Source organism: Podarcis pityusensis (assembly GCF_964106645.2).
Source record: "Podarcis pityusensis genome assembly, chromosome: 8".
Classification (NCBI taxonomy): domain Eukaryota; kingdom Metazoa; phylum Chordata; class Lepidosauria; order Squamata; family Lacertidae; genus Podarcis; species Podarcis pityusensis.
The window spans coordinates 49,004,735-49,017,059 of NC_138033.1; the positions used below are offsets into that span (position 1 = coordinate 49,004,735).

Genomic DNA, 12,325 nt, shown 5'->3' on the forward strand with positions numbered 1-12,325 from the left:
AGTCGCTGGCAGAATCCATCAGTGGGCGTTTCTTAAACTTCTTCCAGCAAAGAAGTTCTTTCACGCCCAGTCGCCTCCTACTTTCCCTGCGCGGAAGCCTTCTGCGCAAGGAAGGCGTAGGCAGTGGAGGACCCTTCCTCCCCCCTCTGGTCCCAGGCAAGGAGTCCTGTGACTCCCTCTCAGATTCCCCCATCTGCCCCCCTTCTCTACTGGAGCTGGGCTGATTCCCTTCCCCAGAAGATGGGCTGCCTCTCCCAATCCCGTGATGCTCTCTGGGATCCCTCTGGAGCTCTCTCTCTCCCTCCGGCACTGATGGCAGTTCCCTGACAGGTAGATAGTGACCGACCTGTTGGACATGCCTGGTATAGAACAAAGAATCTCCACTAGTCCCAGAACTTGCTTCAGTTTAGACGTATTCTGTTCTTGGGACAGCATCAGCTTTATCACAGGGCAAGGATTTGTTGGAGGGCCACACACACCCAGAGGCAAGATGCTGCACCCGGAAGCCCTTTTACTACTTCACAGACATTATGATACTGGATGGTGTAGAGGTTTCTTTCCAGACATTGATTCATAGCAGCCAGGAGTCAGGCGGAAAATTGGAGAGGGGGATTTTTGTACAGTTGCACTCAACGCTGAAACGCAGGGAAAGAAGAGGCAGAGAATGTTTTCACATAAGAATATCTGTCAAAATTAGAGGACAAGATAGGAGGGAGTAGAAGAATGGGGTCAAATTATTAATATTGCTGAGGCCTAGTTACACAGTGAGTTTGATTCCTTGCAATGCATATAACGTGGTTCCCCCATTAAAAGCAAATGGTACAGACATTTATCAGCTTAAAGCAGACAAACCCTTTACCTATCACATATTTCAGAGCCATTTTATATGCAACCAGTTCTTCCATTCTGAGATGCCAAAGCAATTTTTTTTTTTTTTTGCAGACGTATCACAATTTCTTTATATGGGCTTGTACATGCCCCCAGAATAGCTTGCAAATCAGTGCTCTCTGCTTCTCTTATCTTGAGAGGTTCAAATGCTTCTGAGCCATTTCAGAAACCTCTGGCCTAGCATTCATGAAAAGCCCTGCTTGGCTCCGGGGTCCCACAACACTGTATTGCGCCAGCACGTTCATGCGCTGCTTCTGCACGCAACCTAGCCACTCCACTGGGAAGATGGAGGGAGGAGGCCAGGCAAACCATCCAGCTTCCATCCAGATCTCCCTTGGGAGGCCCCAGTGATTTACAGAATTCTTTTTTAAAAATGCCCAGTAGGCAGTTTGCTTGGTATTCTTTATGGTTACTGCTCAAGCGAACAGGCAAATACAATGGTATTCAAAGCACCCAGATTGCTTTTGGAGTGCATGTTTCATGCAGTCCAGGAGCATAATGAACCATTACGTTATTCTTCAGCAAGTACTGCTCTCAACACAGTGTGCTATTGTTCTTTCGTTCCAAGTACAATGCAATTCAGTAGATTTTTTATCTAGTCACAGGCGCTCTCCATACAATGAAACAGTTCATGTTTCCTCCCTAAAAGGAGGATAAAACTGAAATAACTTCTGGCAACAGGAGGAGAGGTTTGTAAATACGCATTGTGTTTAACCATTCCACCAACTTAAGTGTCTGAGGGTTTTTTGTTTTAGAAAACAGGTGTTAACAGCCTATATAAATTGTTTCTGCCACATCCAAGCCACATGGAGACACATTAATTAAATCAGAATCACCGCATTGCACTATTACTAATTTGAAAGCAATTCATTTAGCATATTCAGAACAAGGGGTATATATGATAGCAGATTTTATAAATACACAGGCATAAGAACAGTCAGGAAGATAAACCATTTATCAAAAAGACAAGTCAAAAAGACAACCCTGAAGTACAGAAGCCAATCCTGTTTCCTAAAAGTTGTGTAAACTACCTGGCTCCTGTTCTCACCAGCCTAAGTGGAATTAAAGGGTTGATGCAACTAGGTAGACCCACTGAAATTAATGGGCCCAAGTTAGTCATGTCCATTCATTGGAATGGGTCTTCTCTGAGTAGAACTAACATTGGCCATAACCTAAAGTTATGCCACCTTCTGCAAGGATTAAAACCATTGTGCATGCCAAACTGAGCTCCTATCCTTAGGCCAAGTGTGGGGACCCTCTAGATGTTGCTGAAGTACAACTCCCATCAGCCCCAGCAAGCTTGAGCAATGGGCCAGGGATGATGGGATTTGTAGTTCAGCAATATCTGGAGGGCTAAAGATTTTCCACGCCTGCCCTATTTAGTTTCTGAGAATAGATTGGTCCAAATATATCCATACGGCTAGTGCCATATTCTAACTTTTGCTATACTCCAGTTATATTTGGCACACAAGACCCACCAGACTATGGCTGAAAAGGAGAGGATACCCTTGCAGAAAACAAGCCGTGTGCTGAAGACACTCCCTGTGGGCAAGTGGGAAACGTAAAATTAATCCTACTTTTGTATGAAGCAAAATGAGGCCACACATGTAAACAAAAACTGATGATTGCAGAAAGTGGGTTTCAGTTCACCCTATAATTTAAGTAACATGACTAATGAAGCTTGTTTTTCAAAACTGCTAGAGCAATTTATTTCTACTTTTGACATGTACATGCTGAAACTGTAACAGAACACTCCTCAGTACTATTACGTGATATTTGGGGGGGGGGTCCTGAAAAGGGCTGCAATGCTGAAAGCAATTGATTAATCCTGGCACATGCTAAATCTCAAGATAGCTTTAGCAGAAGATGGATCCCGGATGAGGCTTGTTTCTGCTCATACAAATGCTTTGCAGGCTTTTGTTTAAAAATATAATTGAGACTTGAGATCAGCCTACAGCGTAGGGGGGGAAATATATATTTATAGGTGTGCTCATGACAAAGTCTACACGTGGGAGTCCCGACCATGTCAGTAAATATATACTGATGTGTACGTACACACAAAGCCCAGTCCTATGCCCATTTGCTTGGAAGTTGGTCCCGCTGATCTTAACTGAGCTCGTTTCCAAGGAAGCACACTTAGGATTTCATCCAGAATCCATTTAAATCCACTGGTTTGTGGAAAAGGCTCATTCCCTGGATCTAAGAGAACTAAAACAAACACCTCTGCTGGGCACAAAAGATACAGTGAAAAATTAGATAACTGTTATAAAGTTAAAAAAGCTCAGAGGTAGACAGAATTGGACCGTGTGTACCAATATAAGCACAAGTCCATTCATAAAAAAGTCATCTACTTGTGCAAACTCTCCATTTCCTAGAGCTATGCTTTAGTTATGTCTTTCCTTGAATGTGTCCTCTTGGGAACATCTTTTGCCACCATACAGCTTATGAAACTGAGAATCTGCAAATATATATATACTGCAATAGAGAAGTCTTGATGACAAAGCTTGGAATTCTATTTGATGCATACTCTGAATGGCAATTTGTAGGAGGGGTTTAAGTTAAAGCAGGTTATTGTGCTACAGAAAAAGCAGCTCATTAGAAGAGGAAAGGACCCCAAAACAAACCCAGTACCCTTTAAAGTAAGTGACCTTGCATCAAGATATATTCTAAACATATAAAGTGCTAATAAACATTTTATATATCCCCCCCCCCTTAAAGGCGCATGTGCCCCGCCTGGGGCGTTTCCTGCTGGGCATGGTGTATCTGTTCGTCTGATCTTGTTTCAATGTTCCGTCGGTGCTGGATTAGGAAAGAGGAACGGACGGTACGATCCATTATTGGCTGAAGTGGACGGAAATTGTCCACCATCCTTTGCTCTTCTTCTCCCGCAGGGGTGAAGAGCAACATCCGAAACACCTCAAGCTGGAAATGAGAAAGAGCAAAGTCCAGAAAGTGTTAGGGAAGAAACAAAATTGGTCTCTCTCTCTCTCTCTCTCTCTCTCTCTCTCTCACACACACACACACACACACACACACACACACACACCCCTCTAATTCCCAAGTTAATGGTTCTGCTCTCTTCCAGAGCTGCTTAAGAAGAGACTGCGCTGCCCTTGGCCACCTGGAGACAAAATCCATCTCTTATCATTTGCAGTTTGTCAGCCTTTGAGAACATTATCGAATCCTAGACATTTGCAGGATGGCGGCATGCCATCTCTTAATCAAGCCTACATTCTTAAGCTGCCCCAGTTTCCAGGATTCAAACACCCAGAAGTTAGAGGCCCAGTGCAGTCACAACTATGGTTTGTTGCCTTGGCCCCGAAGATCTCAAATGTGCAACAAAAGCAACCACAGTTTATCTTAACTAGCTAAGCTCTGCACCCAGAGGCCATGCAAGACCAGGCTGCTGTTAACAGGGAAGCTGCCTTAACCATGGTTTGCTCAACAGCAGTTATTACTTTGTTGTTGTTCTGATTATGCTATACATTTTTAAGTTAGCTTTGTACTGGCCTTTTGGTTTTTTTAAACCTGAATCCTATTGGCCACTACAGATCTCTTCTTCTGAGTCAAAAAAGGAATGTAAGTCTTTAAATGAAAGAAAACATTAATCACATGCCACAATTTCGCAGTCAGGTTCGTGATCAATTCTTACTCATGACTCAGATGCAATGCTCAGCTTTGGCTAAAGGAAAGCAAACCACAGTTAAGCATTATGACTGTACTGAGTTGGTGAATCCTGGAAAAGGAATCTAAGGAGAAAAGTGAGAAGCTCGTTGCTAGGAAATGAATTCAAACATAATTTGACCCACAGAAACTGGAAAGGCCCAATGTGTGCCACAAAAGCAAGTGTTATTTTAGAGAAGGAAGGAAATGAGCTTAAAAAGAGGGAAATATTTGAAATCCCCAGGACCCAACCATGAAAGTAAATCCCACTGAGATAAGCAGGAATTGCTTCCAAATGAGAATCCGTATGATTCTGCTTGTTCCAATAGTGATATTATTGTGCTGCCACTGTTAGGAACAGGAAGCATTTCATTTTGTTTCTCATCATCTGTCTGTCTCTCTCTGCACCAGACGTTGTTTAAAATGCTCATACTTGGAGCCAAATTGGATGAAATGCTCAACATGCCATTTGCAATCACGTCAGTTTACAAAACAATTAACACAGGAACTGGACAATTTTCACTGAGAGGGCTTAATCTCACCCCACCCCACCTCACCATGATCCCAAAGTCACCCAAAAAACCCAGAACATTATCTCCCTGGAAGCTGCAATTAGCATTGGGAGTGAAGCTTTGAGATACCAAACAAAAATTACAATTTTTTTTACCCACTTGATTGCAAATTACATGTTCATGTCTACTAGTTTAGTTTGCAAAACACACACACACACCCCTCCACAATATGAAGTTTTAAAGATTTGCCTTTCCACATATAAACTCAGCCTAACAGTGTTGGATACGTCTGCAGGTATTATTCAGCAGTATATGCTTTCTATACTGCACTTGCAGAGGTGAAAATAAAGTAGAGTTGCATTCACAACATTTTAGAAGACACCAAGCTCCTCCTAGAAAGCTTTTTCCCAGCTGAGAATCTCATTCTTCCTTCTGCTTTCCCACATCCATCCCCAGCAATACACCAGCTACAGATGGCGAGTTTCCATTTGCTCTACCTGATCATCATCAACCTCTATTGCCTTCTTCTTGATGATCCAGGTGACGGACTCTGAAAGCGGCGGGGTGGTCAGAGATCCTGCATAAGTCCAATAATCAGGGCATGATGGCAACAAGCAGGAGGGGTCAAATTCATCAAACTCAACGAGATCATCCTAGCAAATGCAAGCCATCAGTGATTAGTCTGGGTTATTCTGTGCAATTGCCTTAAAACTTAGGGAACAAGCTGTGATATCATCATGATTAAGGTTTTAAATGACACTTCAGGTTATATTTTAGTGAGTAAGATCTAATTTATATATTTTAACTGCTGCTATATCTGTACTGTCCCTGTTATACCAAACTGCTAATTTAAATGTATCCCTATTGTGTTTCATGACTTCCCTGATTTTGTATGTGAGCTGGAACTGGTCTGTGACCGAAATAATAAATTCATTCAGTCTGGGTTATTTGTGATGGGATCCTCAGCTTGCATTACTGGTCATCCTGGGTCCTCAGGCACCAAGCATGGAGAGAGGAGCCACAATTCAATACAGCAGTGGCGTAGCGTGGGGGGTGCAGGGGGGCTAGCCGCACTGGGCGCAACATCGGGGGGGGACGCGCTCGCACTTGCAGCTCTCTGCCCCCTGCTAAAATCCACGGGTTAGGGGGCGCAAATTACTTGCCTTGCCCCGGGTGCTGACAACCCACGCTACGCCACTGCAATACAGTCCTCCACCACAGCATCCCCATCACATATAGTAGGCCTCAGCTCCTTTTGTACTGCTTCTGTCAGATTTTGAGCCTGTAGGCAGGGACGATCTTATCTTTTTACGTATGTACACAGGGAACATGGGAAGCTATCCTACAAGAAGTCAGATCACTGGCTCATCTTAATATTGTCTACATGGACTGGCAGCAGCTCTCCAGGGTTACAGGCTGGGTTCTCTCCCAGCCCGACTTGAAGATGCTGCCAGAGCTCAAACCTGGGACCTTCTGCATGCAAGGCAGATGCTCTTCCACCGAGCTACAGTCCTTCCAAAAGCCACTGGGAGAATGGCACACACATCCTGGCTCCTCTGCTTGGAATCAGACTGCTCAACTCTCTGAACAAATGCCTGGCTCAAAGTGGGAGCAAGGCCTTGTGCGGTTCCAGTGCTCTAGGCCACCTGTGGCATAACACAGGCACCATAAGGCCACCAGCATAAACACAACAGGCGCATGCATCATCCAGGAATGCTCATCGTCAGGTTGGCTTCAGGGCAAACCTATTGACTGCTCCTGTGCATTGTGTGAGATGGATACTGAATAGCAACTAAGGTTAAAATTCTCTTTACCTTGTGTTTAATTGATGGCAAGGCATCTACTAACTTCTGCAGCCCACTGTGATTGGCTCCAAGCTGCGAAGGGAATGGGAGAAAGAGTATGTTTTTATTCACTGCATCTAGAGATCAAGTGGTTTAGCACAAACTCCTATGACACTAGGTCAGCCTTCTCTAACCTGTTGCCCTGAAAATGTTTTGGACTACAACTCCCATCAGCCCCAGTTGGCTGGGACTGATGGGAGTTGTAGTCCAAAAGTTCCACAGGGCAACAGATTGGCAAAGGTTGCACTATGCCATTAGCCTTTGCCGGACACAGCTGAAATATTTTCTGGTATTTATTTGTTCCCACCAACTGCATCACACTATGCAAGGGAATGCTGGAAGTTCTCAATCAATACAATAATTGAACCGCTGCAGAGAGGACACATACACAGTTTGGGTGCTGAAAAGTCCTCACTCTTTCCCCCCGTTCTCTCTTCCCTCCTCCCTATAATTCATTTCCCCCCCTCCATTTATTCCTTCTTCCTGCTCAGTACGATCCTTGGTTTCTGGTTTTGTAACTGATATACCTGTTTTTCGCTCTATTGGATGCACCAGACCATAGGAGGGGGAAGAACAGGAAAAAAATTTCTTGTTCTCCCCCTCTAAGTCAAGGTGCATTCTGAGCGTTCAAGGTGCGTTCACCCGAAGCCTCCGGAGCCCAGCGGGAGTTCCCGCTGGGCTCTGGAGGCTTTGGGTTCCTTTCGACCTGCTCTTTGGGGCTGGCGGGGGCAGGGAGCGCTGCTTTCCCCCACCGCCAGCCCCAAAGACCAGGTTGGGGAACAGCGGGAAGGCAGCACTCCACCTCCCCGCTGTCCCCGAGCTTGCGGATAGCTTCCTGAAGCCTGGAGAGCAAGAGGGGTCGGTGCGCACCGATCCCTCTCGCTCTCCAGGCTTCAGTGAAAGCCTGTATTCTCTCCATAGGACGCACACACATTTCCCCTTCATTTTTGGAGGGGAAAAAGTGCATCCTATAGAGCGAAAAATATGGTAGTTAACCAACAGGATGTATGCTTATATTACTGTGATATAAACAAAAAGTTGAAAGGTAACTTGCAGTGCACTCCTATAGATGTCCACTCAGATGTAAGTGCTATTGAATCACAGAATCATAGAAATATAGAGTTGGAAGGGACCCCAAGGGTCAAGTAGTCCAACCATCCACAATGCAGGAATCACAGCTAAGGAATCCTTGGCACGTGGTCATCTATTTAAAAATCTCAAAAGAAGGAGAGTCCACCACCTTCCGAGACAGCCCATTCCATGGCTGAGCAGCTCTTACCACTGAAAGGAAGAGTTCAGTTGGACATATTCACAGGTAAATGTGCAAAGGAGTGCAGCCTTAAAGGTGCTCTTTGTATAAGGAAGTGTCTCCACACTTTTATAAGTGACAGTTCAGAATGAACCACTGGAAGATTACAGGCTTCCCACCATCATACCTTCAAGAAAACTCCAATCACAGCCAAACCATTTTCTTCCATCAAAGCTTCTTCAAAACTTTCATATTTGCAAGAATTCCAGTGTACCAAATGCAGCTGAAATTAAATTCAATCCGTATTTTAGAACCGTGGAAGAAATGAGATAGAACAATCTTTTTCTTCAGAAACTGTAATGAATCGGGTATGGTTCTCAAAGACCTTGCAGTAGAGTTCTGAGCCTTCTACTCTTGGCTGCCGAAGAAGAAGAAGAAGAAGAAGAAGAAGAAGAAGAGTTTGGATTTGATATCCCGCTTTATCACTACCCGAAGGAGTCTCAAAGCGGCTAACAATCTCCTTTCCCTTCCTCCCCCACAACAAACACTCTGTGAGGTGAGTGGGGCTGAGAGACTTCAAAGAAGTGTGACTGGCCCAAGGTTAACCAGCAGCTGCATGTGGAGGAGCAGAGACACGAACCCGGTTCCCCAGATTACGAGACTACCGCTCTTAACCACTACACCACACTGGCTCTCCAAGAGCAACCCCACAACCCCACCCCCACACAAAAAAAGAGAAATGGCTGCATGGCTACCGGCCAAATCTTTCCACGCATTGACAGAACACAGAGGAAATGTCACAGGCCCAAAATGCTTTTGTGAACACTTTTGATTAAGACTCACTGGTGCACAACATTCTAGAATCTCACAAAAGTATTACGCGAAAGTATCCACTTACCTCTGCTGGGAAGACCTTACAGTCAATCGTGTGCTCCGAGCCCCATTCATTTATGGCCCCCCAGTGAAAGTGAAACTGCTTCAGCCGGTAGTTATTTTCTAAGGGGCCTCCTGTAATAACTTGGATAAGAGGGAAAATGATGTTAGGAGGCCAACACTTAAGCCCGAAGCCTATACAATTACCTGAAATTAAGCTCCCATGAAATAAATGAGATTTATTTCTGAATACACATGGGTATGATTGCATGTTGTATCTCTCTCATCCCTTTCCCTCTTAATCTAAAGACACGTGGCAAGTAGGAAGTAGCGGCAGAGTCTGCCTGGTTCTCCTGAAAGTAGGTGGATGGTATCACATAGCAACAACACAGAGGCCAAAAGCAAAAGTGAAGCAGATTTGGCTTGGTGCACAAAGTGCATTGTGCTGGAGAGAGGAGGGGTGTTGCAGGATTGGCAAGAATCTTCTAACTGTTCGCACTTCAGAGAGGGAATAAACCACAGCAGGGCTTGCAAAATCACAGTGAAGATGCACATTGTGACTTCTCTGCTGCTGTAATTAGGAGTCTCTGGGCTGGCTCACTGAGATATTATAGGATGCTTACATCCACCGTATCCAAACATAGTCTCTGCATTGATCTCATGATCTGACAGGGATGCTTCTGGAAGCCTGAAAAATATTGGTAACCACAAAAGACAAGAGCTATTCCTGGAGTTCTAGCTGAGCCATCTGAACACAAGCCTGGCATGTTTACCGGGAAGTTAGACTCGGTGGTTATGACCAACACCTTATATACATATAGTAAAACACACTTGGGATCACAGATTAATTACATTTCTTATCCACACCGTAGCAGCAAGAGATTGCCATTAATGCAATGCAAGAATTCTCACGACTTGCTTTTGCTTAGGAAAAGTAAAATTCTGGAAAAGGTTTTCTGCAGTAACACTTTGGTAATTTAGCACCGATTGCAAGGACTGTTCTTCTGTGCTATGTTCCTTCTTTCCAATGGAAGCAAATGTCAAACACATCTGATGGATACACATCATCAAAGATGCAGAATCTTTGGCACACCTAACACATGACAGCACCTACACTATCCAATGCGGTCTGGTGTGCATGCATTATCCCTCCTACTTCACTCCCTATTATTTCTGTTTAATAGATGTAACCATTGATGAAAAGAATGGATATTGAAACCTAATTTTGAATTGTTACAATTATTTGCCTGTCTTCCCCAATCTAAACATCCTATGTTATTGCACATCATAATGTCATTGTAATTACTCGGGCATTCATGCTCTCCCATAACTCTGTCTACAAGTTCAAAATGATATAATTTTGGACTGTTATTTTATTTTATCATTGTAAGTTATATGTTGATATGCAGCCAAATCTGTAAGCCTATGCAAATGTATTTATATATTTTTAAATTTTAAAAGAAAATCAATTTTAAAAGCCTAAGTTAGAATTGCCATATGTGGATAATTCCTTACGGAAATAGAGTCCTACATTGTCCCCATTTAGATTTTTCATCACTAGGATGGCGGCTGAAACTTCCATTGGGCTCACATACGAGGACAACCTAATACAAGTTATCTGTTGCTTAATGACGCTAAGTCCTTTGTAAGAGATTGAAAACGGTACGTTGTTATGCTGTGTTTAGTCTGTTACTTGCTAGTGGCTATTCCTTTGGCTAACTTTAAAAAGGGGTAATTACCTATGTGAGCCCAAACATAAGACAGTGCGCCCTGCACAACTAAAACCACTTACCTCCAGGATGTATAGAGAAAAGGGTTTGTGAGCATCTGCAGAGAATTGTGGATGAATGTAGCAGAAAATGAGGCTAAATATGACTGCCCCCTTGTGGTGAAAATAAGTATTTGTGTTCTTAAGTAATGTGCTAGTACAGGAATGTCCAACAGGTACCGTAGATTGTGATCTACCGGTAGATCACTGGATGTCTGTGGTAGATCACTGGTAGATCACTGTCTCCTCCCAAAGAAGCTCACCAAGTTTGGCTCCCCTAAAAAAGTTCAACATTTTTGCTCTGCCCCCCCCATGGGCCTTCCCCCTTCCTAAAAAAAAGCTCAGCGATTTTGACCTGAACCCCAAAAAACAGGGCTTTCCTGCCTAAACAAAGCTCAACTTTGACCTGTACCCCAAAAAAGAGGGTAAATCACAGTCAGTTTTTAACTCTGACTAGATCGCAGTCTCTTGGGAGTTGGCCACCCCTGTGCTAGTACAACAAAAACATTACCTCTAAGTTACTCGGCAATTTCTATACATGCATGACTACAAAACAAGCATGATTTTGCAGAAAATGTCCGTATGCAGACACCGAGCAAAATTCCTGAGATGCTTGCTGCCCTCTCATGCCTTATCCACTTGACAGGAAGAGCCAACATTTAAGGGACAAAAAGCAACGTCGCTACCACATGCTTGTTTTTCTACCACATGCTAAATAAGCAGTTCCTAAAGTTTTAAATTAAGGAGAAAGGGAGGAAATGCAATAGAATGTGGTCTCTTTTGTGCCACAGCCTGTATCTCTAGGTGCAGACGGGAAAGTCCCTGAATATTCTGACAGAACAATCCTAATTACAGAAAGCCAGCGTAAGTGACTCTATGCAGGAGGAATTTGACTGCTTGTCAGCTAAGTTCCACTGGGTTTCCAGTCACAGACCAAAGTGAAGGAATAGGTTTGGAACAGGTGTAAGTCTCTCCTTGCCCCTTCATGTGCCAACACACCCCTGGAACACCGCTTCTGCAGGATTTGCACTGACATATATTATGCCGTCTTACGTTCCACCAGCTAAGCCTAGCTGAGGGCCTTATGCCAGCATAACTCTGGCCCAGCTGGGGTGGGGGACCTACACTGGGCGCAGCCCCTGCTCAGCCGAGAAAGCTCAGGATCTGACGAATCCAAGTTCTCTCTTCCTGGTGGATCTTGGGCTTGGATTGCACTGCTAAACAGTAACTGCAGGCAATCCCACAATGCACTGGGAGGTGCCCCTAACTGCACTTTGGAAGTTCTGCCTGCCACCAAAAACAGTAGACGCCAACACCACAAAGCAACCACCAGAGGGCAACAGTGTGCACACAACCACCAGCACTTACCTGTGTTGTCCAACACCTTTGTTTCTCATTTCCTTCTCTCTCTCTCCCTTTGCTTTAATTCTACTCCCAGTAGTGCAGCTAGCCTCATCCTTGGAACAAATCTGATTTAGATCCCATCTCAGATGCCGCCTCTCTTAAAAGCACGCTCCTCTATTCAGTT

The 12,325-nt window shown here is 44.2% G+C and overlaps 1 protein-coding gene across 2 annotated transcripts in view; it reads right to left on the minus strand.

Moving 5' to 3' along the window:
* Positions 1-1,276: 1,276 nt before the first annotated feature.
* Positions 1,277-12,325, minus strand: part of CA5A (carbonic anhydrase 5A) — a gene marked incomplete at its 5' end in the record, with an annotated part of 34,332 nt that continues 23,283 nt past the window's right edge. For both annotated transcript variants that reach the window (XM_081017853.1, XM_081017852.1), the window contains 5 exons: positions 1,277-3,810; positions 5,561-5,716; positions 6,878-6,940; positions 8,344-8,439; positions 9,055-9,173. In XM_081017853.1, coding sequence (XP_080873979.1) covers positions 3,601-3,810; positions 5,561-5,716; positions 6,878-6,940; positions 8,344-8,439; positions 9,055-9,173 — 644 coding nt within the window. In that variant the 3' untranslated portion in view covers positions 1,277-3,600. The remainder of the gene's footprint in view (positions 3,811-5,560; positions 5,717-6,877; positions 6,941-8,343; positions 8,440-9,054; positions 9,174-12,325) is intronic.